Here is a 22,168-nt window from a genome sequence, read left to right on the forward strand (position 1 = left end):
ACATGGCTGCCCTCATTGTATCACAGGAATTAATAATCATAAACTTTTGAAGCTGTTTGCAACTAGATATGCTGTGTAAACTATCTAAACTTTAGATAAGATATATAGACAAGTTACTTGTTATAGTTAGTTTTTCATCTCGGATCCGCTTTAAGCAGGAGCTGAGCAATTCAGCCATAGACAGGAGAGAGGGTTTGGTCTCACACAGTCGTACTGTCAAGAGCGTTTTGTTTTTTATGGGTAACAATTTTGTTCTTGTGCCCACACGGTCATATGCACTTATGTTGCATGTGCTTAACCTGATGCAGCTATGCACAGATGTAAATGTGACCCCATCATGGATGTAAGACCATAGACTTGGAATATAGTTACATGAAAGTCTATACACACACTATCCAGGTTTAATGATTGTTTACTGGTGTGAAAATTATAATGAGAAACATATTTATGGTATGTAATGTAGTTCAGAGATCTTTTTATCTTGGAGAAGGAAATGGCAGGTTTACTTCAATCTAGAAAGCATTTGTGATAGTGGCTGCTGTCACAGAGCGATTTTTTCCTCTGAATATGTAGATTTCACAGCTAACAGCAGAACCCCCAAGCCCACTAGGTGTTCTATAAATAGTCCTCCTCAGAGGCTCCCGTACAGTAAGGAATTTCTGCTCTGCTATCATCATGTGTATAATATCTCACATCTTTCAGGCAGCTGAAAGTAATGCAATCATGCAACGATTTTATGGATGTTTGAGTGACATGTATAGAAAGAATTCTTACATCTATATGGAGAATCAAAGACAGGCTAGGAAACATGCCTTCTGTTGTTGTTTTATTCCTTACACCATACCTCGGAGTAACACAGCCTAATTAGTTTACTGTATTTATTATTCATCCTTACTGAGGAAACCATGTACCAACAAAATCATAAATCTGTATTTTTCTCGTTTTATTACAGATTGCATGTATAATTTATAAAAGGGCATTGAAAAAGTCAGAGCCATATTTGTTTAGTGGTGTATAAAATACCACTGATTCATCAGTTCTGTTGTATGTAATATACACAAATTGAACCTTATTTCCAAAGGTTCTCTTAAAGAGGAACTCCAATGAAAATAATGGAATAAAAAAGTGCTTAATGTTTACAATAATTATGTATAAATGGTTTAAAATCTTTCCTCTCCCTGATTTACATTCAGACATTTATCACATGGTGACATTTTTACTGCTTGCAGGTGATGTTACTGGAAGGAGATGCTGCTCGTATTTTTGGCAGTTGGAAACAGCTGTTATTTCCCACAATGCAACAAGGCTCCCACAGTGGGATGTCAGGATCTCAGAGCTGTGAGGCACTGATGTCACATGTGGGAGGGGTTTCACCACAAAATCAGACATACAGAGCCCCCTGATGATCTGTTTGTGAAAAGGAATAGATTTCTCATGGGAAAGGAGATGTCAGCTACTGATTGGGATGAAGTTCAATTCTTGGTTACGGTTTCTCTTTAAGCCTGCCATACACTAGCTTATAGCTACACGAAGTGTCCAAAAGATTTACATCTGATCAGAGAGCGATCTACACTCACCCGTCTGGCCACCACGCTCCTTCCTGTGTTCTTCTGTCATCTCCTGGTGAGTACGTAAGGCCACCATGTCACAGAGTACAGGCACTGGGAGATCTCTGAAGCACACAGGCGCGGACACTCGCAATCTAGCGCAGGGGACTTGGTCCAAGCTGGCACCACCATAGACCGTAATAGGAATTATGGCTATAGCGGCGCACATTGAGTAACTTCAGCGCCGTCAGAAGACGGAGCTGAAGTTACTTTTAAAACACTGAAATTCGCCTTCCAGCAATAGCTGGAAGGCGAATTACATCATTCCCCATCATCCACGTCGACCTAGAGGGGGAATTGTAATTAACTTCGCCAGGAACTTGTGCAGCAGCAGGATAAGCTATACCGACTGTATCCTGCGCCCAAGTCTCCCGGCGGCGATTCCTCTCATACTCCACAGGAGGGAGCATGTCGCTGGGCAGGTAAGTTTACTCCTCTGTGCTTATATTCTGCAGGAGCCTTGGGGAAGCAGTATTAGCGGTGGGGGTGGGAGGGCAAATGAGGGGCCTGTCACTGGTGCTAGGGCATACATGCCGCCAGGCATACATACTGCCGACAGTAGTGCGTGTGTACGCGCTGTCGGCGGACTGATAAGGCGGTTCCTGAACGAAGAGATAAAAGTTGTTGCACACATGGATACATGCATATTCGGGACTTCATTTATCCTCAAGGGAGAAGTGTGAATTTCTACCCAATTGGTGAAGCTTAATACCATTACAGTGACACACATAAACTTTCTTAAAAGCACGCCTGCATGCAATAAGCGTTCAGTTATATTTTAACAAGGTGTGTGCAATTGTTCATGGGATATAGTGCAATGTAGCTGTGTATAATGGTGGATATTGGCTAATACACTGCATAAAATGCATTTGATCTCATGGTATTCTTTATGTAATTATACAAACACAGCCTTGGGTCATATCGGAACAGAATGATCGGATATGACATCTATGATGCTTCAGACTGAGTGGAAAACTATGTCCACCTATACTAGGAGGTTTTTTTTAAAGCAAACCTGAAGTTAAAATAAAAGTTATGAGATGATCAATTGTTTGTGTTTTACTAGAGGTAAATATAACTAAGTACTGAGCTTCATATTTTTATGTTTGGTTTACATGTCAAACTCCAGCCCGTGGGCCAAATCTGGCCCTCTGAGCCATTACATTTGGCCCTCAAGTGGTTTCCCCACTTTGCATGATGTTTGGCCCACTCTAGACCACCAGAGGAAGCTATATTGGAGGTGAAGCCTTGGAACACCAGGAAGCCAAATTGGGGAGATAGGGGAAATAACTAAACACTAGGGAACTGTATAGGGGAGGGTGGGGCCTCTAGACACCAAGGAACTGTATAGGGGAGGGTAGGGCCTCTAGACACCAAGGAACTGTATAGGGGAGGGAGGTCCACTAGACACCAGGGAACTGTGTAGAGGAAGGAGGGGTCCACTAGACATCAGGGAACTGTATAGGGGAGGGAGTGGGTTATTAGACACCAAGGAACTGTATAGGGGAGGGAGGGGTCACTAGACACCAGAGAACTGTATATGGGCTGGAGAGAGGCCATTAAACACCTGCGAACTGTATAATGGAGCAAGGTGGCGAGTAGACATTGAGGTTGACCCACGATTAGGTCCCAGTGTACAACTGGTATAAGGGCTCTGTTTTATAACTTATCTCTAAAGAGCAGCTGTAACAAATCTGGGTTAATGAGCTGAAAAATAAACAGCAATGTCCCTTTAATCCCTCCAGCACTAAAACCTTATTCACGCCTTTTCTCACTGGGCCTGATGCACTAAACTCTGGTAAAGTTCCCCTGCACAGGGAGAGCACAGCAAATTTAATGTCACTAGTGCAGGGGAAGCATGTGGGGCAAAGGGTTAATGGCCAGTTCTCCCACTGTGATAGTAATGGTAAAGTTGCTGTGCGCTCCCAACTTTAACAGACTTTAGGGCATTAGGCCCACATCTCACACTCTTTTACCTTCTGTTTACTTTTTAAGAAATAGACTGAATTAAAAAGTTATTGGACAAGCTAATTTGCATAGATAACAAGACTAGTTTTTTTTTAAACTTGCTGTACTGGAAAACAGAAAGGGACTGCAGACAGTTTGATAGTAGGGAAGGTACTCTATATGCCTATGTTTATCTCATCATTTCATATGCCACTTCAGGTATGCTGTAAAGTCCAAGTTCATGAAAATGTTATAGTTGATCAATATCAATTAACAAGAAATACAGCTGTATGGATGTGGCAGCTTGGGCAGCATCAAAGTGAGCGGTAGACTGATTTATCCTAGGTGGTAAAAGCGCTATTCAGCCATTACTGTCCAGAAAAACTGGAATCATAGAGTCCTAATTGGCTAAAATCACAGCCATACATGTGGCATTATGATATTTACTTCACCAGGTGCAGGATTGTATACAGCTACTAGCATATGATTTACACTAACTAAAAATTATATACTGTAAACAGAGAAAGGGTGACAGAGAAATGGTTTTCAGTGTTACACAGGACCTATAAATAATTGCCATTTAGTGAATCATGTTATAATCACCTCTGTAGGGATTAGCCGGCTCCTCCTCATATCAGCTCTCCTAAGACCAGGGCTGTGGAATTGGTACAAAAATCATCTGGCTCCTCAGTTTATGAAACCACCGATGCCGATTCCAGGTACCCAAAATTGCTCTGACTCTTTGACTCCGACTCCACAGCCCTGCCTGATGGGGAGGCTGATTCTTGTCAGCTGGACCACACATCCCTTCCTCTCCATTCATTTTCTAGAGAGAGTGATATGAGGGACAGCACAGCTTTGCCCCTTACTACCATTCTGGTTTCCTATGCCACCTATGACACACCCCCCACAAGCCTCTTTCCTCCAGTGGCGTAATGGAGTGGCTGTATGCACCAAATTTACTTCCAGGAAGCAAAGACAGAGGCTAGACTGCCTTCAGAAGAGCCTTGTGGCCAGGCAGAAAGATGCCAGATGAAGTCATTTAAAACATTCAGAAAAGAGTTCAAGCATGGATTTTTCGTTTGTTTTTTTTCTTGGGAGAAAGGCACATTCATTTGTTAGGCTAGGGGATCCTGAGCAGGGCTGGTACATTTGTGGGTCAAACTGGGCAATTGCCCTGAGCCAGCGAGGCTGGCCTAAGGCCCCTGCAAAATTAACACACTCAGTCATGGAGGACAGGTGCCCCTGGAAACATTCTGCTGTTGGAGGAGAGACCTGGGGGAATTTGATAGAAACAAAGGGGTCCTTAATGCTAAGGGGGGAGGAGGGGGGTCTGTCAGGATGGGGGGGGGGGGGGGGTCGAGGGATACAGTTCAGACACCTAGGTTAATTTTGCTCAGTTAACCCATTGTAACTACAACTGGCTCTCACCCTGAGTGGATGGAAGGAAGGATAACATTCCTTGTTCTTTAACTTGTCATAACAGTACAGGCACTGACATTACTTTGTTTTGTTTTTTTATTTGATAAAAATATTATATACCCTTTAATGTTGTATTTGTCATTGACATTTTCCACTAAAGAGTTATATAAATTATTTTCGTTAGCCAAACACAATAACAGATACACAAGTCCGCATCTGATAACACCTCTAAAATGACACTCAGAATGGGGAGTATTGCAGGTTATTTGTAAGGTTGCGGTTTCCTTATCTTTGCTTGTCTCCTAGCAACAAGGTTCCCTCACTCCTGATCTGTATCCACTTTCCTCTGATGTCTCCTTAGTCAACAAAGGAGATCCTTATCTAGTGGACAGTAGAAACATTGAAGGTGATTTCCATATGGAAACATTCATTGTCATGGAAATAAGAAAATTGATTTTTTTTTCAGATACCACCCAATGTTTCATAACCATTAGAAGCACATTCTGAGACTTTGATGTCTTCCTATTAAATGTGCAGATTGTGATGACAGGATTTGTCTTATAATAATTCTTATGAACCTGGACAATCTGGCTATTCCTGTACAAAGCTATATACAACTCCAAATGTTTGTTTGTAAACTCATGCATTGCTTACCTGCACTTTACATGTACCGTATCTGAAAACAGTTACTTAAATTCCAATTCATTTATTTATTTATGTATTTATTATTTTATTTTAGTATTGAATGGTTTGGAAAGGGGTTAGATTATTGGGCACCTTTAGAAATCCAATCTACCTGATGTTTAGAGAGGAACTGCAGTGTAAATAATGTAATGAAATAAAGTGTTAACTTTTACAATAATTATTTATAAATGATTTAGTCAGTGATTGCACATTGTAAAATATTTCCTCTCCCTGATTTACATTCTGAAATTTACCACATGGCAACCGTTTTACTGCTGGCAGCTGACCTCTGTGGAAGGAGATCCTGCTTTTTTGGCAGTTAGAAACAGCTGTTATTTCCTACAATGCAACAAGGCTCCCACGGTGTGATGTCAGTACCTAGGTGCTGACATCACACTGTGGGAGGGGTTTCACCACAATATCAGCCACACAGAGTCCCCTGATGATCTGTATCAGCTACTGATTTGGATGAAGTTCAATCCTTGTTTGTAGCTCCCCTTTAAATGACAGGTGAGTGGACACAACACCCCCCTTGTATCCATCGCCACGCTTTACACTTCACTAGGTAAGTGGGATTATATACCAATATACATCAATATATAGTTATAAGAAAGAGGTTTTGATGCTGAAACCAGGATATGGGTATCTAGAAAAATATTTTATGTTCTGCTATGAGTTGGGTGCTTTTTAACCACTTCCCATTCTATGTCAGAATAAGCTACTCTAAACATTCCTAGATGTGAGACTCCAGCGCTACAAAACTCTGCCCTGATCATACGTGTGCACGTGCACCCTGGAGTCTTGTGCTCATGCACCCATTCAATGGTGAATTATATCTGCCATAGCAGGAATCTATATAAAGTTATGAAATTCGCAAAACCAAAAATTGATATTCGGCCCATCACTGTGTGTCAATAGCGACACAGCTGATATGCCAAAATTGTCAGGAATCTTAAGCCAGGAATGTGAAGTGGTTAAATTAACACTGTTTAGAAAGGTTGAGGTGTTTTATGGTCCATAAATTTAAGGTGTGATCCCCTAGTGCGACCTAGCTTGCTGACCTGTACAGATGCTTGTCAGCTATGTAGCTAATGACGCATTCTGTTGCTAAGCGAGGGGGGAAGGGCCTTGGGAGCTGCGCAGACAATGCAATCGGCCATCAAAGGGGTGAGTTGATCCTCTGGGTGGATAACTCGCGTGTTGGGGGTCAACAGCCGCTGTACACACGTCTGACTATCGACTGAGGCAGTTGTTATCAGCCTTAGTCAGTCGAGTGTACAGGCTTTTAGAGACTGGGTTTATTAAAGAGGAACTCCAGTGAAAATAATCTAATAAAAAGAGTGCTTCATTTTTACAATAATTATGTATAAATGATTTAGTCAGTGTTTGCCCATTGTAAAATCTTTTAAATCCCCAATTTACATTCTGACATTTATCACATGGTGACATTTTTACTGTTGGCAGGTGATGTAGCTGCTGCTTGCTGTTTTGGCAGTTGGAAACAGCTGTAAACAAATATTTACCACAATGCAACAAGGTTCACAGACAGGAAATTTCCAGGAGTACCTCGGTACTCAGAGCTTCTTGTTGGAGGGGTTTCACCACAATATCAGTTATACAGCGCCCCCTGGTGGTCTGTTTGTGAAAAGGAATACATTTCTCATGTAAAAGGGTGTGTCAGCTGCTGATTGGGAGAAAGTTCAATTCTTGGTCGGAGTTTCTCTTTAAGTACTTGGACAACTTCTAATGTGAGATAGGCATTAAAGTGACAACTGATCCATGGCAGATACAGTTTCAGTGCCTGACCAATTTCAGTGACTATTTGTGACTTGCTGCTTTACTAACTGACATTTAAAATCAAATGGCCGTACTGGGTCACATACTGTATGAAAGATGTCAGTGCTCATAAAGACTTGAATGTGAGCTCTTTTATGCTAGGCCTTTTGTATTTCTGACATGTTGACTCTTGAAGTTGGCTATGTATGCAACCTTTAGCCATTGAACTATGGTTTGTGGTAGAGCTGTTTTGATACACTGTAACATATTTCAGGCTAATGGAATCTGACATCAGGAATGTATTGTTGCAGTGGGCTCCTGCAAGACTGGAAACCTTTGCAATACTGTACATTAAGGAACGTCATATAAGAGGAAATGGTAGAGGTTGACGCTGGAGGTTTATGGCAGAGTGCATGACCTTTGTGTGTGGGCTTGCAGAATTGATTCAGTAATGATGAAAAATGTACCATTCTAATATTTCTGAATCAATTTTCTTGAATGACGCCTGCATGCTAAATAGCACATAGACATCCAGTCAGTCATAAGAGCTAAATATATGCTGTATTATATAAAACCATTTGTCTTAATGATTTGAAATTTCGACATGTACAGACAGTATGGCACAGATTCTTTGGAGCCCAAACAGAAAAATTATTTTAGGTGCGTGATCTTAGGAATCCAAATTGGTCAGTTTATGTTAGGTAAGAAAAACAAAAGTTTGCTTTCCTAAAACAGAAAGAATTTGCGATAATTCAGGTTGGAGTGAGCTTGAGATGTCTCCCAGAGCAACACTGCTGAATATATGCAAATTAACCATTGTACCCTTAGAAGCTAAACACACCTCCAGAGCTGCTGGAATGCAATGATGTGTCAGCTTGTTAATTTGTACAGAGCCATAATAATCCAACATGCATACAGACTGTTTTGGATTGTTTGCTCCTCATCAGTGCATGGCATGGATTAATTTGGCTCTATGGAGTAGGGCTTGTAAATCCGAGAGGGACACACTATTCAGCAAGCTCATGGTGACCCAGAACTCATTGGAGTGTGTAAGGGACTTATGTTAGGTAAGGCATAGCTTCTATTGAAGTAATGTAGCTTTTACAGTATTGTAAAATATTTGCACCCATATTTTATGTTTATTTTATGGTTGATGCCAGCCTTAGCAATGAGAAAAACCCTGCCGCAATACAAACACAGGATAGTACCTGCAATCCATGCTCATAAGCATCTGAAAGGTTTGTATGTTTTGTTTGGGACATACATACAGTAAGGCATATAGTACCATGAAAGTATGCCTCACTGCCACTGTAACACAAGCGGTAACCCCCAAAGGCACTGCATGCAGCACGTTATCCTGACAGAACCTGCCACACTGCAGTCAATGCCCATAGGAATATCATCTCTTACTAATGTGTAATCTTTGCTCTTTTTATGCAGAACTTCTTCTCCACTGGATGGTTGGAACTTGAGGGAGGAGGTGTGTGCTAACTATGATCGCTGCAGTACTGGTAGGAGATATTGGATACAGTTGTGTTTTCTTACATGTTTTATTTACATGTTGCTATGCAACGGTTTTTGTGCCGCCCCCTTTACGAGTGATGGCGGCGTGTGGCCGCCTCACTCAGATTTATAGGTGTGGGCTTCGCATGTCCGGCCCGCTGGGCGGTGCTGTGCGGAGTCTTGGCTGCAAGCCGCGCGTTCGCTATATATGCGACGTGTGATGCTTTTATTAGCAGAGCCTGTTTTTTGATTTGTTGCTTGGCAACAATATGCGTGCCGCCCCCTGTGTGAAGGACGGTGACGCATGGCCGCTCTGTTACGTAGCAGCTGACTGCGCGCGGCCCGCCCGGTGGGGAGGACTTTGGGAAGCTTCGGCAACATGCCACACGTCAGCCCCGTACGCGACGTGTGACGCATGTACGCCTATGGGAGGGGCCTGAACTGTTGACATCGGCTTTGGGTCCTATTGGTCTCCTCCTACTGCTGCAGTGAATATTGATGAGGGAGGTGTGTTTATGCTGCGATTTTGCCGCTCCACCTCCCTATACATGTGATGTTGCTGATTTGCATTTTGGACCATCAGTTCTCTCTCAGGTCCGCCAGGACACCGGTGGAGACGATTGGCTGCACGTCTTTTGAATTGATTGGTTGCTAGGTGGGTGTTACACTATATAAGTGTGTTGTATGATGTTTTAACCTGTGGATACTTCGGCTTGAAGAAGGGCTGAGTCTTGAAACAGCGGGCTGTCGCCGTATAGCCACATGCTTTTAATCTTTCAATAAAAGAGCTTATTTTTGGAAGTGCCAGCCTCCATCTACCTTTTTGTTTGCTGCAGTTGGATCCCATGGTGCGGGGAACCTTTGAGGCTTGGGCACCCTATCCCTCTTGTTAGTGAGTGCCACTCTTTTTATCTCTACATAGGAATATCATTGCATCACATATATTGTGATGTGAAGATAAGAAGATACTGTCCACTGCAACAGATTGCATTGCCATACGGTGTGCAAGGACCCTACCAAATAACTCTGGGCAGCTTTTCTGCTGTGGCCAGACAGACTGTTCTTGGGGTGTTGCTTAGGAACTAACTTGCAACCTGAAGCTGGTAATTTCTAATTTCAAACGACCAAGCTGTACTTTTTACTGTTATAAAATAAAAATTACTTAGCTCTGACTTTTTTCCCTTGTTTACTGTATATTATGAGAAGGGGAAATATGCAAGGAGGATAACAATTCAGAGTCCAGGCATGCGGGCTAGTAATGAGTAGAGATGGTCAATGACATTCAAACACTTGACGTTTGCATGCAAGTTGTATGTAGCTTGAAATTGGGCCAATTAAATTAACTTGATTTTGTTTTTGGTTGGATGACCTCCAAGCTACATACAATTTGCATGTAACTGGCTTCTGAAAAAAAATGGAAAAGTCTTTTACCAGTGCTAGTAATTAACAGGAAAAGACCTGACGAGCGTGGAGGTCCCCTGCTGTTATTATTGCCAGTTGCCTTAAAGTAATCATCAGGCAAAATATTAGCAAATCCGATTTACTTACCTGGGGCTTTCTCCAACCCCTCGCAGCTGCCTGTCCCACGCTGACAGCTCCGTTCTGCACGGTGCATAGGACGACCCCGAGGTCATCCTAACTGCGCCTGCATGGAGTGCCGCTGTCAATCTAGTCCGCGTTGTCCATGGCGTACTGCGCAGGTACAGTAGTTCTGCACCTGCGCAGTACGTTGAGTAACAACGTGGGCTTGATTGACAACGGCGCTTCACGCAGGTGCAGTATGGACAACCTCAAGGTCATCCTCTGCACCGTGCAGGGACCTCGGGCCGGAGGCTGCGAATGGAGCTGTCAGCGTGGGACAGACAGCTGTAAGGGGCTGGAGTAAGCCCAAGGTAAGTAAATCGGATTTGCTATAATTTTGCTTGATAATTGCTTTAAGCGCTCTCTCTCTCTCTCTCTCTCTCTCTCTCTTTCTCTCTCTCTCTCTCTCTATATATATATATATATATATATACAGTGTATATATCTATATATTACACCATGCTATATAGCAAGTTACAAGTAAACCTGTGATCCACTGTGAGGGGACACTGAAGGCACTGGGAGGCATAGAGGAGGTAGAGGAGATAGAGAGGGCACAGTGTTCTGAGTTAAAAACATATTCAGGTTCAGAAGGAACCTACAGCCCCTATCTCATTCATTAACTGGGGACTACATGTACCTTTGTACACAAAATGGCCGCCTTAATTTCAGTTTAAGTCATATCGTCATTGTGACTAAATTCTAAGGGCTTGAAATATTGTTTTCTTGCATTAGCCATAATAACCTCCAAATAAACACATGTAGCCATAATTGCTTTCCATTGAAATGGCTGCACATGCAAGGAAATTGCTTTACAAAGCCTTTCCCTGGAAAGCAGGTACGATATACAAAGATGGCAGCCAGATTCCATACTCATACACAATTTTGGCAGTGGAAACAGGCCCTACGTGTTTTTGAAAATAAAGAAAGCCCCAAAGATTTCCTCACAAGGAAATGGTCTAGTCCAAAACCTGTCAGAGCTGCCAGATTTTGACTACTTCCTACGACATCGACAGAGGGATACATAGTACATTTTACTTTGGAACAAAAGTACATCTCGTATGTACACTTACCGTACATGTATTTTAAATTTTACAATTTGATGTTCAATATGATGATTATCCAAGTATGTAAAAATATATATGATTAATTACATGGATGTGATGTATTTATTAAAATGTACACTCATTCATTATTTTCAAAGAGGCAACCTTGTCCCGAATAATTACAGCAAACCCCATTTTTCTTGCTTGTCTTAATGATACATCCTCAACTTCAGAGAGATTAAAAGGAAAGAAATCTAGGCAGAGTCGGTAAATCTTTCACCATTAATCGTTCCATGCATGCAGTTTGTTTGTTTTTTCTTCCTTTTAACTTTGACATCAAAGTTGTTGCTTGTTTCTGCTCTTTTAGGGTTGGTGACCGGCAGAGCACCCTGGAGAAGGAGCTCAAGAATTTCCAGACCTTGGCCAAAGAGCATGAGAACTTCATGAAGTGGATGCAGGAGGCAGAGACAACAGTAAATGTTCTTATGGATGCATCGCAGCGTGAGGGTGTCCAGCAAGATGTTAACCGCTTACGCCAGCTCCGAGCCCAGCTACAGGTAACCCTCACAGGCTTCATTCATATGATCATTAAGTAATATGCAATTACTCAGAGAGGTATCAGTCACTGTTGTAGGAGTCTGAAAGATGCTTTCTAACTAATAGTCCTTAACAGCTTTGGAACCTTTTTTCTGATGAATGAGGGCCTTATGGCTAAACCATTTACTATTAAGTACTGTTATCCATTAAACTTTACCCTAAAATATGTCTCTTGCTGTTCCAACATTTTATTATATTCTGTGCTGCTTATTTCTTTACAAACAAAAATCATATTTTAGACTTTGTCCTTTAATAGTAGCACCGCTGCTCTTCCACTTGCTGCAATTCACTCTAAAAAGCAGATTGCTCACGCGTTGCTGATCGCAGCAGTATTGTGCAGCAGTATTGTGATTAACATGTATTTCGCGGTGCTGTTTTTCCACTAGTGCAATTCGGTCTTCTAGTCACCGACCTGCATGATTTTCATTGTATGTAGAGATGTGATCACACAGAGGTGCCAAGCGTAGATCTGCAACCGTGCTGTGTTTTTGCTCCTGTTTAATGCCTGATGAAGCGGGATATTGCCTGCGAAACGCGTTGCAACCTGTTTTAGGAGTATGTGAATAAATTGTCTACAACCATAATCGACAGTACCGGTGTCTATTTTGGGTTGGCTGGTCCAATTTTTTAACGTTTTTAGTGCTTTTTATCCTATTGGCGCCTCTGTACATCTCTACATACAAAGCTATCCACCCTTGGTGGAAGGGTGTTACACCCTCTTTTCTCCCCTGTCAGAGAGCGACGTTTTACTCCTGAGTGGGGACAGGCTTGTTCTCCCCACCTCAATTCAGTGGTTGCCTTGGAGGTAACCCTGGTTTGTAAGTATAATACTTACGTCTCATTTTCTCCCACCATATTTCCAATACATATTACACTATATTGGGCTCTCGGTTTCTTCTTTCATATCGTTACAGGATGATTTTCATTGTGATCGTACTTCGTGACTAATGGTTCACGGCACATTCACGGCGAGTGGAAGTAGAAGGAAGTGCGATTGCATTGCTCATGCAAAATCGCACTTCTGAGTGGAAAAGTTCCCTAAGATTGTTTGTTGATGCAGTGATGCATGTTGAGCATTCAGTGAGGTCCTAGAAGTTCATTGTGTGGCTTTCCGGTTGTTGTCTAGGAAATTGTGTGTGTATATATTGTGTGCGAGTGTGTGTGCATAAGTAATTCTGCAAACCTGGCATGTATAGATTACGTAAGTTTTGTTTATTAGTTTAAGTATCACAAATGAAATGTTAAAGAGGAGCTGTTAGGTATAAGGTCTCAGAGAAAATAAACACATATATCAGTAGCTAAAGATTGGCTGTACTTACATTACATATGCATTTCACTGTCCACGTTTGGATTTCACAGAATTTGTATATAGTATATGCAGAGAATGATGCTCCTGACAGCCCATGGCAGGTTCCATGTTTGTGAAGCCAAATGTGTCGTCATGTCCTGCCTGCTTCTGATCACAGAACAGCTCGTACAGAATAACACAGTGTGCAGTGAATATTAATGAGCCATGTGGCTAGGAACAATAGCGGACTCCTGCAGAGTAATCTTCCCGGAGATTTATCTGTGCTGTGAGTTTAGAAGCTGCTGAAACTTGATCCCGTCTTCTCCTTAGCAGCCGAGGGGAGGGCCCCAGAATGCTTTGCAGTATGGAATGCGGCTTGCGTCCTCCTTAGGAGCTTAGCTTTGGTGATAAGCACACATTAAAGGTGGCCATACACTGGTCGATGTGCCATTAGATCGACCAGCTGACAGATCCCTATCTGATCGAATCTGATCAGATAGGGATCGTATGGCTGCCTTTACTGCAAACAGATTGTGAATCGATTTCAGCCTGAAACCGATCACAATCTGTTCAGCTGCTCCTGCCGCCTGTCCCCCCCCCCCCGTATACATTACCTGAGGCTGGCTCCCGGGCGTCTTCTCTGCACTGCACCGCACTGCTGTTCTTGCTCCATCCCGGCGCTTCCTGTGTTACTCCGTGACCAGGAAGTTCAAATAGAGCGCCCTCTATTTCAACTTCCTGGTCACCGGAGTGACACAGGAAGTATAAGCGTACACTGGGAGATGCGGAAATGCGGTGCAGCGAGGAGAAGAGGACCCCGGAGCCAGCTTCAGGTAATGTATACATGCTCGGATCGGGCCCGAATCGTACGCCGCAAGCGACGCGCTCCTACCGCCGGGCGATCGAGGGTAATTTCCCGCACGGCGCGATCGACGGTCCGATCCGATTTCGGGAGGGAATCGGATCGGCGGGTGCGTTTAGCGCAAGCGATTGGCAGCAGATCCGATCCCAGGATCGGATCTGCTGTCGAAACGGCCGTGAATCGAGCCAGTGTATGGCCTGCTTAAATGTAAGAGAGATTTTTATCTTTAGTAATGTCTTTTGGCTTCTGTCTAAACTGTTTAACACAGGAGAATAGAGGTTTAAATTAGCTTCTGCAGCCTGACAGTTACTCTTTAAACAAGTCACATTATCTCCTATTCAAACATGAGGTCACCTGACATGAATCATAAGGTGGTGGTTTTATAGAAGTACAATAGTAATTAGAAGGCACAGTCATCCTGAGTTACAAGGTTACAACTCTAACAGTGACACTAGTTTGACATTTTAGAGTGCTTGTGTGGGAGTGATTATGGTGAACGTAAGGGGAAAGGACTTTGAAACTAAAGCAGGGGCTTCATAAAAAATGTAATCAGAATATGTAGTAATGCTCAAAGCTAGCAGCTGCTAATAAGTGTAGCTAGTGTTGTTGTCAGGATGCAAACAAGATACAGTATTAACTTCATAACAGAAGTTTTAAAGTGGATGCGAGATGAACTTTTACTCATTGCATAATTGTGTTCCTTTCCTATTGTTTATAGGGCATTCCTCAAGCCAAATACGTTTTTGTTTTAATACTCTAATTCCCTATAAACTAAACAAGCCTCGCCCACAGTTTTTCAGAGAGCCTTGGCAGTAGCAAGGGCTCATGGGAGCTCAGTCTGGGCAGGAGGAGGGGGAGGTATTACTAGCCAGAGATTTCAGAGGCAGAGGGGAGGAGGGGGGATTAGGTTTTTTACTTGTTATAGTTAGTTTTTCATCTCGGATCCGCTTTAATCTGAAATGTGTTAAGTTGAGGATACAGTTAACAGTGAACAGTAATATGAAATCATGAAGAACAGAGTTGAAACACCCAGATACAGACTGGAAATAACCTTTTAGGTAGCGAGAGGGTGGCTGAGACTGAGTGGCCATCAGAGCACAACACTTTGGGGTGGTTGGAAAGTCCATTACTGCTGAGACTAGGTAGTCAGAAATGCAAATAAAGAGAGGGCTTGAAAAAGTAAGAGTGAATAACTTAAGGTTTACTTGCATGGATATATTCCAAACTATCTCCTTTTAGGTAGCAAATGTTTTCAGCCATGAACAGACTCTGATGATGGATGCTGAACAGTTGGTAAATTAGTGGTTGCGTTATTGTTGTCATTGTTGTCCATACAGTCAGAACTTTTTTGAGACTGCTCTGAATTTATTAATGAATAAATAAGTAAAAATCTTGCTGTGAGTGCATGTACATGATCGCAACAGCACAATCTCTAATACATTTTGCAGCATCCCTAGAGGAAAGCACACTCACTAGAGTGTTCTCGGCTGAGCCAGCGGCGGGGCCATCTCAGTTGAGACGAGCCAGCGGCGGGGCAATCTCAGTTGAGACGAGCCAGCGGCGGGGCCATCTCAGTTGAGACGAGCCAGCCGCGGGGCCATCTAAAGGTGGCCATATACTGGTCGATTTGCAATCAGATTCGACCAAAAGATATATCCCTCTCTGATCGAATTTGATCAGAGAGGGATCGTATGGCCACCTTACTGCAAACAGATTGTGAATCGATTTCAGCCTGAAACCGATCACAATATCACAATCTGTGGAGCTGCCGCTGCCACCTCTGGTCCACCTCTGTCTTCTTCTCCGCCTGGTCCCGGCATCTTCTCCGCATCGGCTTCCGGCTGGCATCTTCTCCCATCACCTTCCGCATCACGCATCCGCGTATAACTTTCTGTCACTCCAGTGACAGCGGAAATTCAAATAGAGCGCCCTCTATTTGTACTTCCGCTGTCACTGCAGTGACACAGGAAGTTATGCCGGATGCCGTGATGCGGAAAAGATACCAGCCGGGAGGTGACAGCGGTGACAGCGGGGACTCGCGCCGGCGGAGCAGGTAATGTATCTCCGCTGTATTGCGTCGGTCGTCGGGCATTCGAACGCCGCTATCGACGCACTCCCGACCCGCCGGCGATCGAGAAAAATCTTCCGCACGGATGGATCGACGGGAGTCGACAGGAACGATGGCTTTCGGACGGAAATGTATCGTTCTGTCAGCGGTGTGCGCAGCAATTTCACGGCCGTTTCGATCACTGTGATCGAAACGGCTGTATTTCGGCGGGAAAATCGTTAGGTGTATGGGCCCCTTAAGTTGAGACGAGCCAGCCGCAGGGCCATCTCAGTTGAGACCAGCCAGCCACGGGGCCATCTAAGTTGAGAATCTAGCATTGCAACAGGTGTCCCCTGAGGTCCACTGAGGTCACTTTGATGATCCAGCATGTAGAATCATTAAACAAAACCATTGTACCTCTCCTGGCTCCACCTGCAGTAGCCACATCATTGGGTGCTTCACCGGCATCCCATCCCATTGAGGTTCCACATGGTCATGTACAGTATTGAATTCCAAAAAGCTAAAAAAAACTGCGCTGATATTAAAACGGGGTTTCACTGGTGGTGCGCTGCTCAACATACACATAAATTCACAAAAATCATCAAATAGCTGCGCACTATGATACTGTTCAGGCAAGTGTCTCTCTCTTTCATGTAAGACAGTCAAACAATACAATTGAGGTGGAGTTCTTCCTAAATGGCTTTTCAGAGTGTAGTGACCATCTCTCACGGGAATTCACCTCCACCACACCCCAAGCAGTGGGAACTCACCGCATACAAATGACCCTCTGTTAGATGGGTCTCCAGCGCCTATGGGGTCATCTGGCCGCCCCCTGCCACTCAAGGATTCTCCTCCACTGTTGTCACTTTGCTGTAGTATCAATTCACCTCAAAAAAAGCATAACCAAAGTTCCAATAGCGTAAAATTGTAAAAACACTTTAATTTTAAACGAAATGCAAACTTACAAACGTATCCGTTGTTCAAGGCACAGAGTTTTAGTGGGCTCTACCCCAGACGTGGGCCACCGGGTCGGCTTGGCTGCGCTGGTCTTTTGGCCTCCCTCTGGTTCCTCACGTATCCCCTGGTGCTCTTTCCCCGTTTGCTGGCCGCGTGCGCTTGACCGGTTTCGTCGCCTATAGCGACTCCTCAGAAGCATGCGCGGCCCTCTGCAAGCTCTCTCTTATACCTATCCATCCCCTCCCCTTCTCGGGTCTGACCCGGAAACATCCCTCCCCACGCTACCTCTGCCAATAGGAGCGCGTCTGCCCGGAACCTACTCGGGACACACGTCTCCTTGGCAACTATGTATCGCTCTACGCGATAGTCGGGACGTCATCCTGGAGCGACTGCGCTGTCGCATAAACATCAGTAGCTGAGCTGCAGCCATCTAGTGTCCGTTTGGCTAACTGCCTCTCCCCAGGCGTATATTTCCCTTACTATGCGGGTTATTAGCCGCTTTACTCCAGGCTGTGTCAGCCTACGCCCCCTGGTGGCTAATTCTATTATTGCGCTCTCCTCTAGGGATTTTGCAATGGCATTAAGCCTTATATCTTAGCACACCCTCTGCTTCCCCGGGGACCCTTGGGGATATCACCCTAACAGCGAATTGATGGGTGTCAGTCATTTTTCTATATATACAATGTCATATTTCCTCAACTTTATATTTTTCAAAGGATTTTTTTCTCTTTTTCTTTTTTCCAAGCATGTTATACAGTTTCCTCTAAATATACACCATTTTTCGTGTTAGCTCACTCTGAAAACTCCTACAGTGCTACATTACACACCTCAAACCTGCCTAAACATACTGTGCAAATTTCAACGTGCAAAAGTGAATATCACCCTTTTTGAAAAAGCCACTTTTAATTGGCTAGTGAAAAATGTTCATAATATTAGTGTCCCTCCCCTCCCCCCCCCCCCCCAACACTCCCCATACTTATTCCCCTTAAACTTCAATAGCATCGTGGATTTTCAAACATGGCTTCCATTCACCTTTATACTTTTCAGTCATTACTTACTATAGATCCATTTTGTTTCTTTTTGTGATACCCCTTTCACCAAATTCCCCCCCCCCCCCCCCTCCATGGTTTAACTATCTTCTCCACTCCACAAAAAGACAACAACGACGGGTTACCATTATGCACCTTTTTAAAATGGGCTGATAACGTGTGACTCATTAAGCCTTTTTTGATATTCCTCAAATGTTCCCCAATCCTCTCTTTTAGAGGTCTTGTCGTTCTTCCGACATATTGGTAGCCACAAGGGCACCAGGCCACATATACTACACATTTGTCGTTACATGTAATAAAGTCCCTGATCTTAAAGACCTCACCATTGGAATGACTTCTAACCTGTGCTCCTCTCTGTGGTTTGGCCTCTCTGCATCCCTTGCAGTCCCTACATGGAAAAAACCCGGTTTCTGCCAACCCAAAAATTTTGGTGGCAGTTTTTTTGGTTCTACACAGCTTGGGGCTAGGAGGTTTTTGAGATTTGGGGCCTTTCTGTAAATAAACTTAGGTCTTATAGGTAGTAATTTGCCTAAGTCCGTATCTGACAATAAGATCTCCCAATGTTTTTCCACTATTTTCTCCAAGTGTTTATATTGATTGCTGAACTCTGTTATAAAGGCATAATTGTGTTCTTCACTCCCATTTCTTTCATTCCTTTCCCTATTTATTAGTTCTCCCCGATCCACCGTTCTCACCCTTTGTATTTCTTCCTCTAAAAAACTTTCTTCATATCCCTTTTCCATGAATCTCCTCTTTAGAACTCCTGATTGATCTTCGTAATCCTCCACCTTACTACAGTTTCTCCTCACCCTCATGAATTGTCCCCTTGGCACATTTTTTATCCACTTTGGATTGTGACCACTTTTGGTGGATATATAGCCATTTCTGTCTGTAGCTTTGAAAAATGAAGCTACAGCTACAGACAGAAATGGCTATATATCCACCAAAAGTGGTCACCATCCAAAGTGGATAAAAAATGTGCCAAAGGGACAATTCATGAGGGTGAGGAGAAACTGTAGTAAGGTGGAGGATTACGAAGATCAATCAGGCGTTCTAAAGAGGAGATTCATGGAAAAGGGATATGAAGAAAGTTTTTTAGAGGAAGAAATACAAAGGGTGAGAACGGTGGATCGGGGAGAACTAATAAATAGGGAAAGGAATGAAAGAAATGGGAGTGAAGAACACAATTATGCCTTTATAACAGAGTTCAGCAATCAATATAAACACTTGGAGAAAATAGTGGAAAAACATTGGGAGATCTTATTGTCAGATACGGACTTAAGGCAGCCATACACTGGTCGATGTGCCATCAGATCGACCAGCTGACAGATCCCTATCTGATCGAATCTGATCAGAGAGGGATCGTATGGCTGCCTTTCCTGCAAACAGATTGTGAATCGATTTCAGCCTGAAACCGATCACAATCTGTTGTGGTGGTGCTGCCGCCGCTCCCCCCGCCGGTATACATTACCTGAGGCTGGCTCCCGGGCGTGATGTCCCCGTCATGTGGCACCTCCGGCTCCGGCATCCGCATAGAACTTAAGCTATCACACCAGTGACAGCGGAAGTTCAAATAGAGCGCCCTCTAGTTGTACTTCCGCTGTCACTGGCATGACAGCGGAAGTTATGCGAGGATGCCGGAGGCGCCATGACGGGAGCAGTGACGGACGGGATGCCCGGGAGCCAGCCTCAGGTAATGTATACCTGATCGGATCGGCCGCCGCTAGCGACGCGCTCCCTACCCGCGGGCGATCGAGGGTAATTTCCCGCACGGCGCGATCGACGGACCGATCCGATTTCGGGAGGAAATCGGATCGGCGGGTGCGTGTTGCGCGAACGATTGGCAGCAGATTCGATCCCAGTGATCGAATCTGCTGTCGAAACTGCCGCAAATCGGGCCAGTGTATGGCCACCTTTAGGCAAATTACTACCTATAAGACCTAAGTTTATTTACAGAAAGGCCCCAAATCTCAAAAACCTCCTAGCCCCAAGCTGTGTAGAACCAAAAAAACTGCCACCAAAATTTTTGGGTTTGCAGAAACCGGGTTTTTTTCCATGTAGGGACTGCAAGGGATGCAGAGAGGCCAAACCACAGAGAGGAGCACAGGTTTAGAAGTCATTCCAATGGTGAGGTCTTTAAGATCAGGGACTTTATTACATGTAACGACAAATGTGTAGTATATGTGGCCTGGTGCCCTTGTGGCTACCAATATGTCGGAAGAACGACAAGACCTCTAAAAGAGAGGATTGGGGAACATTTGAGGAATATCAAAAAAGGCTTAATGAGTCACACGTTATCAGCCCATTTTAAAAAGGTGCATAATGGTAACCCGTCGTTGTTGTCTTTTTGTGGAGTGGAGAAGATAGTTAAACCATGGAGGGGGGGGGGGGGGGGGGGAATTTGGTGAAAGGGGTATCACAAAAAGAAACAAAATGGATCTATATGCTGGGCACATTGAAACCGAGGGGGTTAAACGCCGATATTGATTTAGTATGTTTTATAAGTAATGACTGAAAAGTATAAAGGTGAATGGAAGCCATGTTTGAAAATCCACGATGCTATTGAAGTTTAAGGGGAATAGGAATGGGGAGTGTTGGGGGGGGGGGGGGAGGGGAGGGACACTAATATTATGAACATTTTTCACTAGCCATTTAAAAGTGGCTTTTTCAAAAAGGGTGATATTCACTTTTGCACGTTGAAATTTGCACAGTATGTTTAGGCAGGTTTGAGGTGTGTAATGTAGCACTGTAGGAGTTTTCAGAGTAAGCTAACACGAAAAATGGTGTATACTTAGAGGAAACTGTATAACATGCTTGGTAAAAAGAAAAAGAGAAAAAAATCCTTTGAAAAATATAAAGTTGAGGAAATATGACATTGTATATATAGAAAAATGACTGACACCCATCAATTCGCTGTTAGGGTGATATCCCCAAGGGTCCCCGGGGAAGCAGAGGGTGTGCTAAGATATAAGGCTTAATGCCATTGCAAAATCCCTAGAGGAGAGCGCAATAATAGAATTAGCCACCAAGGGGCATAGGCTGACACAGCCTGGAGTAAAGCGGCTAATAACCCGCATAGTAAGGGAAATATACGCCTGGGGAGAGGCAGTTAGCCAAACGGACACTAGATAGCTGCAGCTCAGCTACTGATGTTTATGCGACAGCGCAGTCGCTCCAGGATGACGTCCCGACTATCGCGTAGAGCGATACATAGTTGCCAAGGAGACGTGTGTCCCGAGTAGGTTCCGGGCAGACGCGCTCCTATTGGCAGAGGTAGCGTGGGGAGGGATGTTTCCGGGTCAGACCCGAGAAGGGGAGGGGAGGGAGGGGATGGATAGGTATAAGAGAGAGCTTGCAGAGGGCCGCGCATGCTTCTGAGGAGTCACTATAGGCGACGAAACCGGTCAAGCGCACGCGGCCAGCAAACGGGGAAAGAGCACCAGGGGATACGTGAGGAACCAGAGGGAGGCCAAAAGACCAGCGCAGCCAAGCCGACCCGGTGGCCCACGTTTGGGGTAGAGCCCACTAAAACTCTGTGCCTTGAACAACGGATACGTTTGTAAGTTTGCATTTCGTTTAAAATTAAAGTGTTTTACAATTTTACGCTATGGGAGCTTTGGTTATGCTTTTTTTGAGGTGAATTGATACTACAGCAAAGTGACAACAGTGGAGAAGAATCCTTGAGTGGCAGGGGGCGGCCAGATGACCCCATAGGCGCTGGAGACCCATCTAACAGAGGGTCATTTGTATGCGGTGAGTTCCCACTGCTTGGGGTGTGGTGGAGGTGAATTCCCGTGAGAGG

At 44.0% G+C, this 22,168-nt stretch overlaps 1 protein-coding gene across 7 annotated transcripts in view; it reads left to right on the forward strand.

Annotated features, from left to right (window-relative positions):
- Nucleotides 1–22,168, forward strand: part of UTRN (utrophin) — an 863,547-nt gene that overhangs the window by 393,281 nt on the left and 448,098 nt on the right. For all 7 annotated transcript variants that reach the window (XM_068232090.1, XM_068232089.1, XM_068232092.1 and 4 more), the window contains one exon: nucleotides 11,934–12,123. In XM_068232090.1, coding sequence (XP_068088191.1) covers nucleotides 11,934–12,123 — 190 coding nt within the window. The remainder of the gene's footprint in view (nucleotides 1–11,933; nucleotides 12,124–22,168) is intronic.

Source organism: Hyperolius riggenbachi, chromosome 4 (genome assembly GCF_040937935.1).
Source record: "Hyperolius riggenbachi isolate aHypRig1 chromosome 4, aHypRig1.pri, whole genome shotgun sequence".
Lineage (NCBI taxonomy): Eukaryota > Metazoa > Chordata > Amphibia > Anura > Hyperoliidae > Hyperolius > Hyperolius riggenbachi.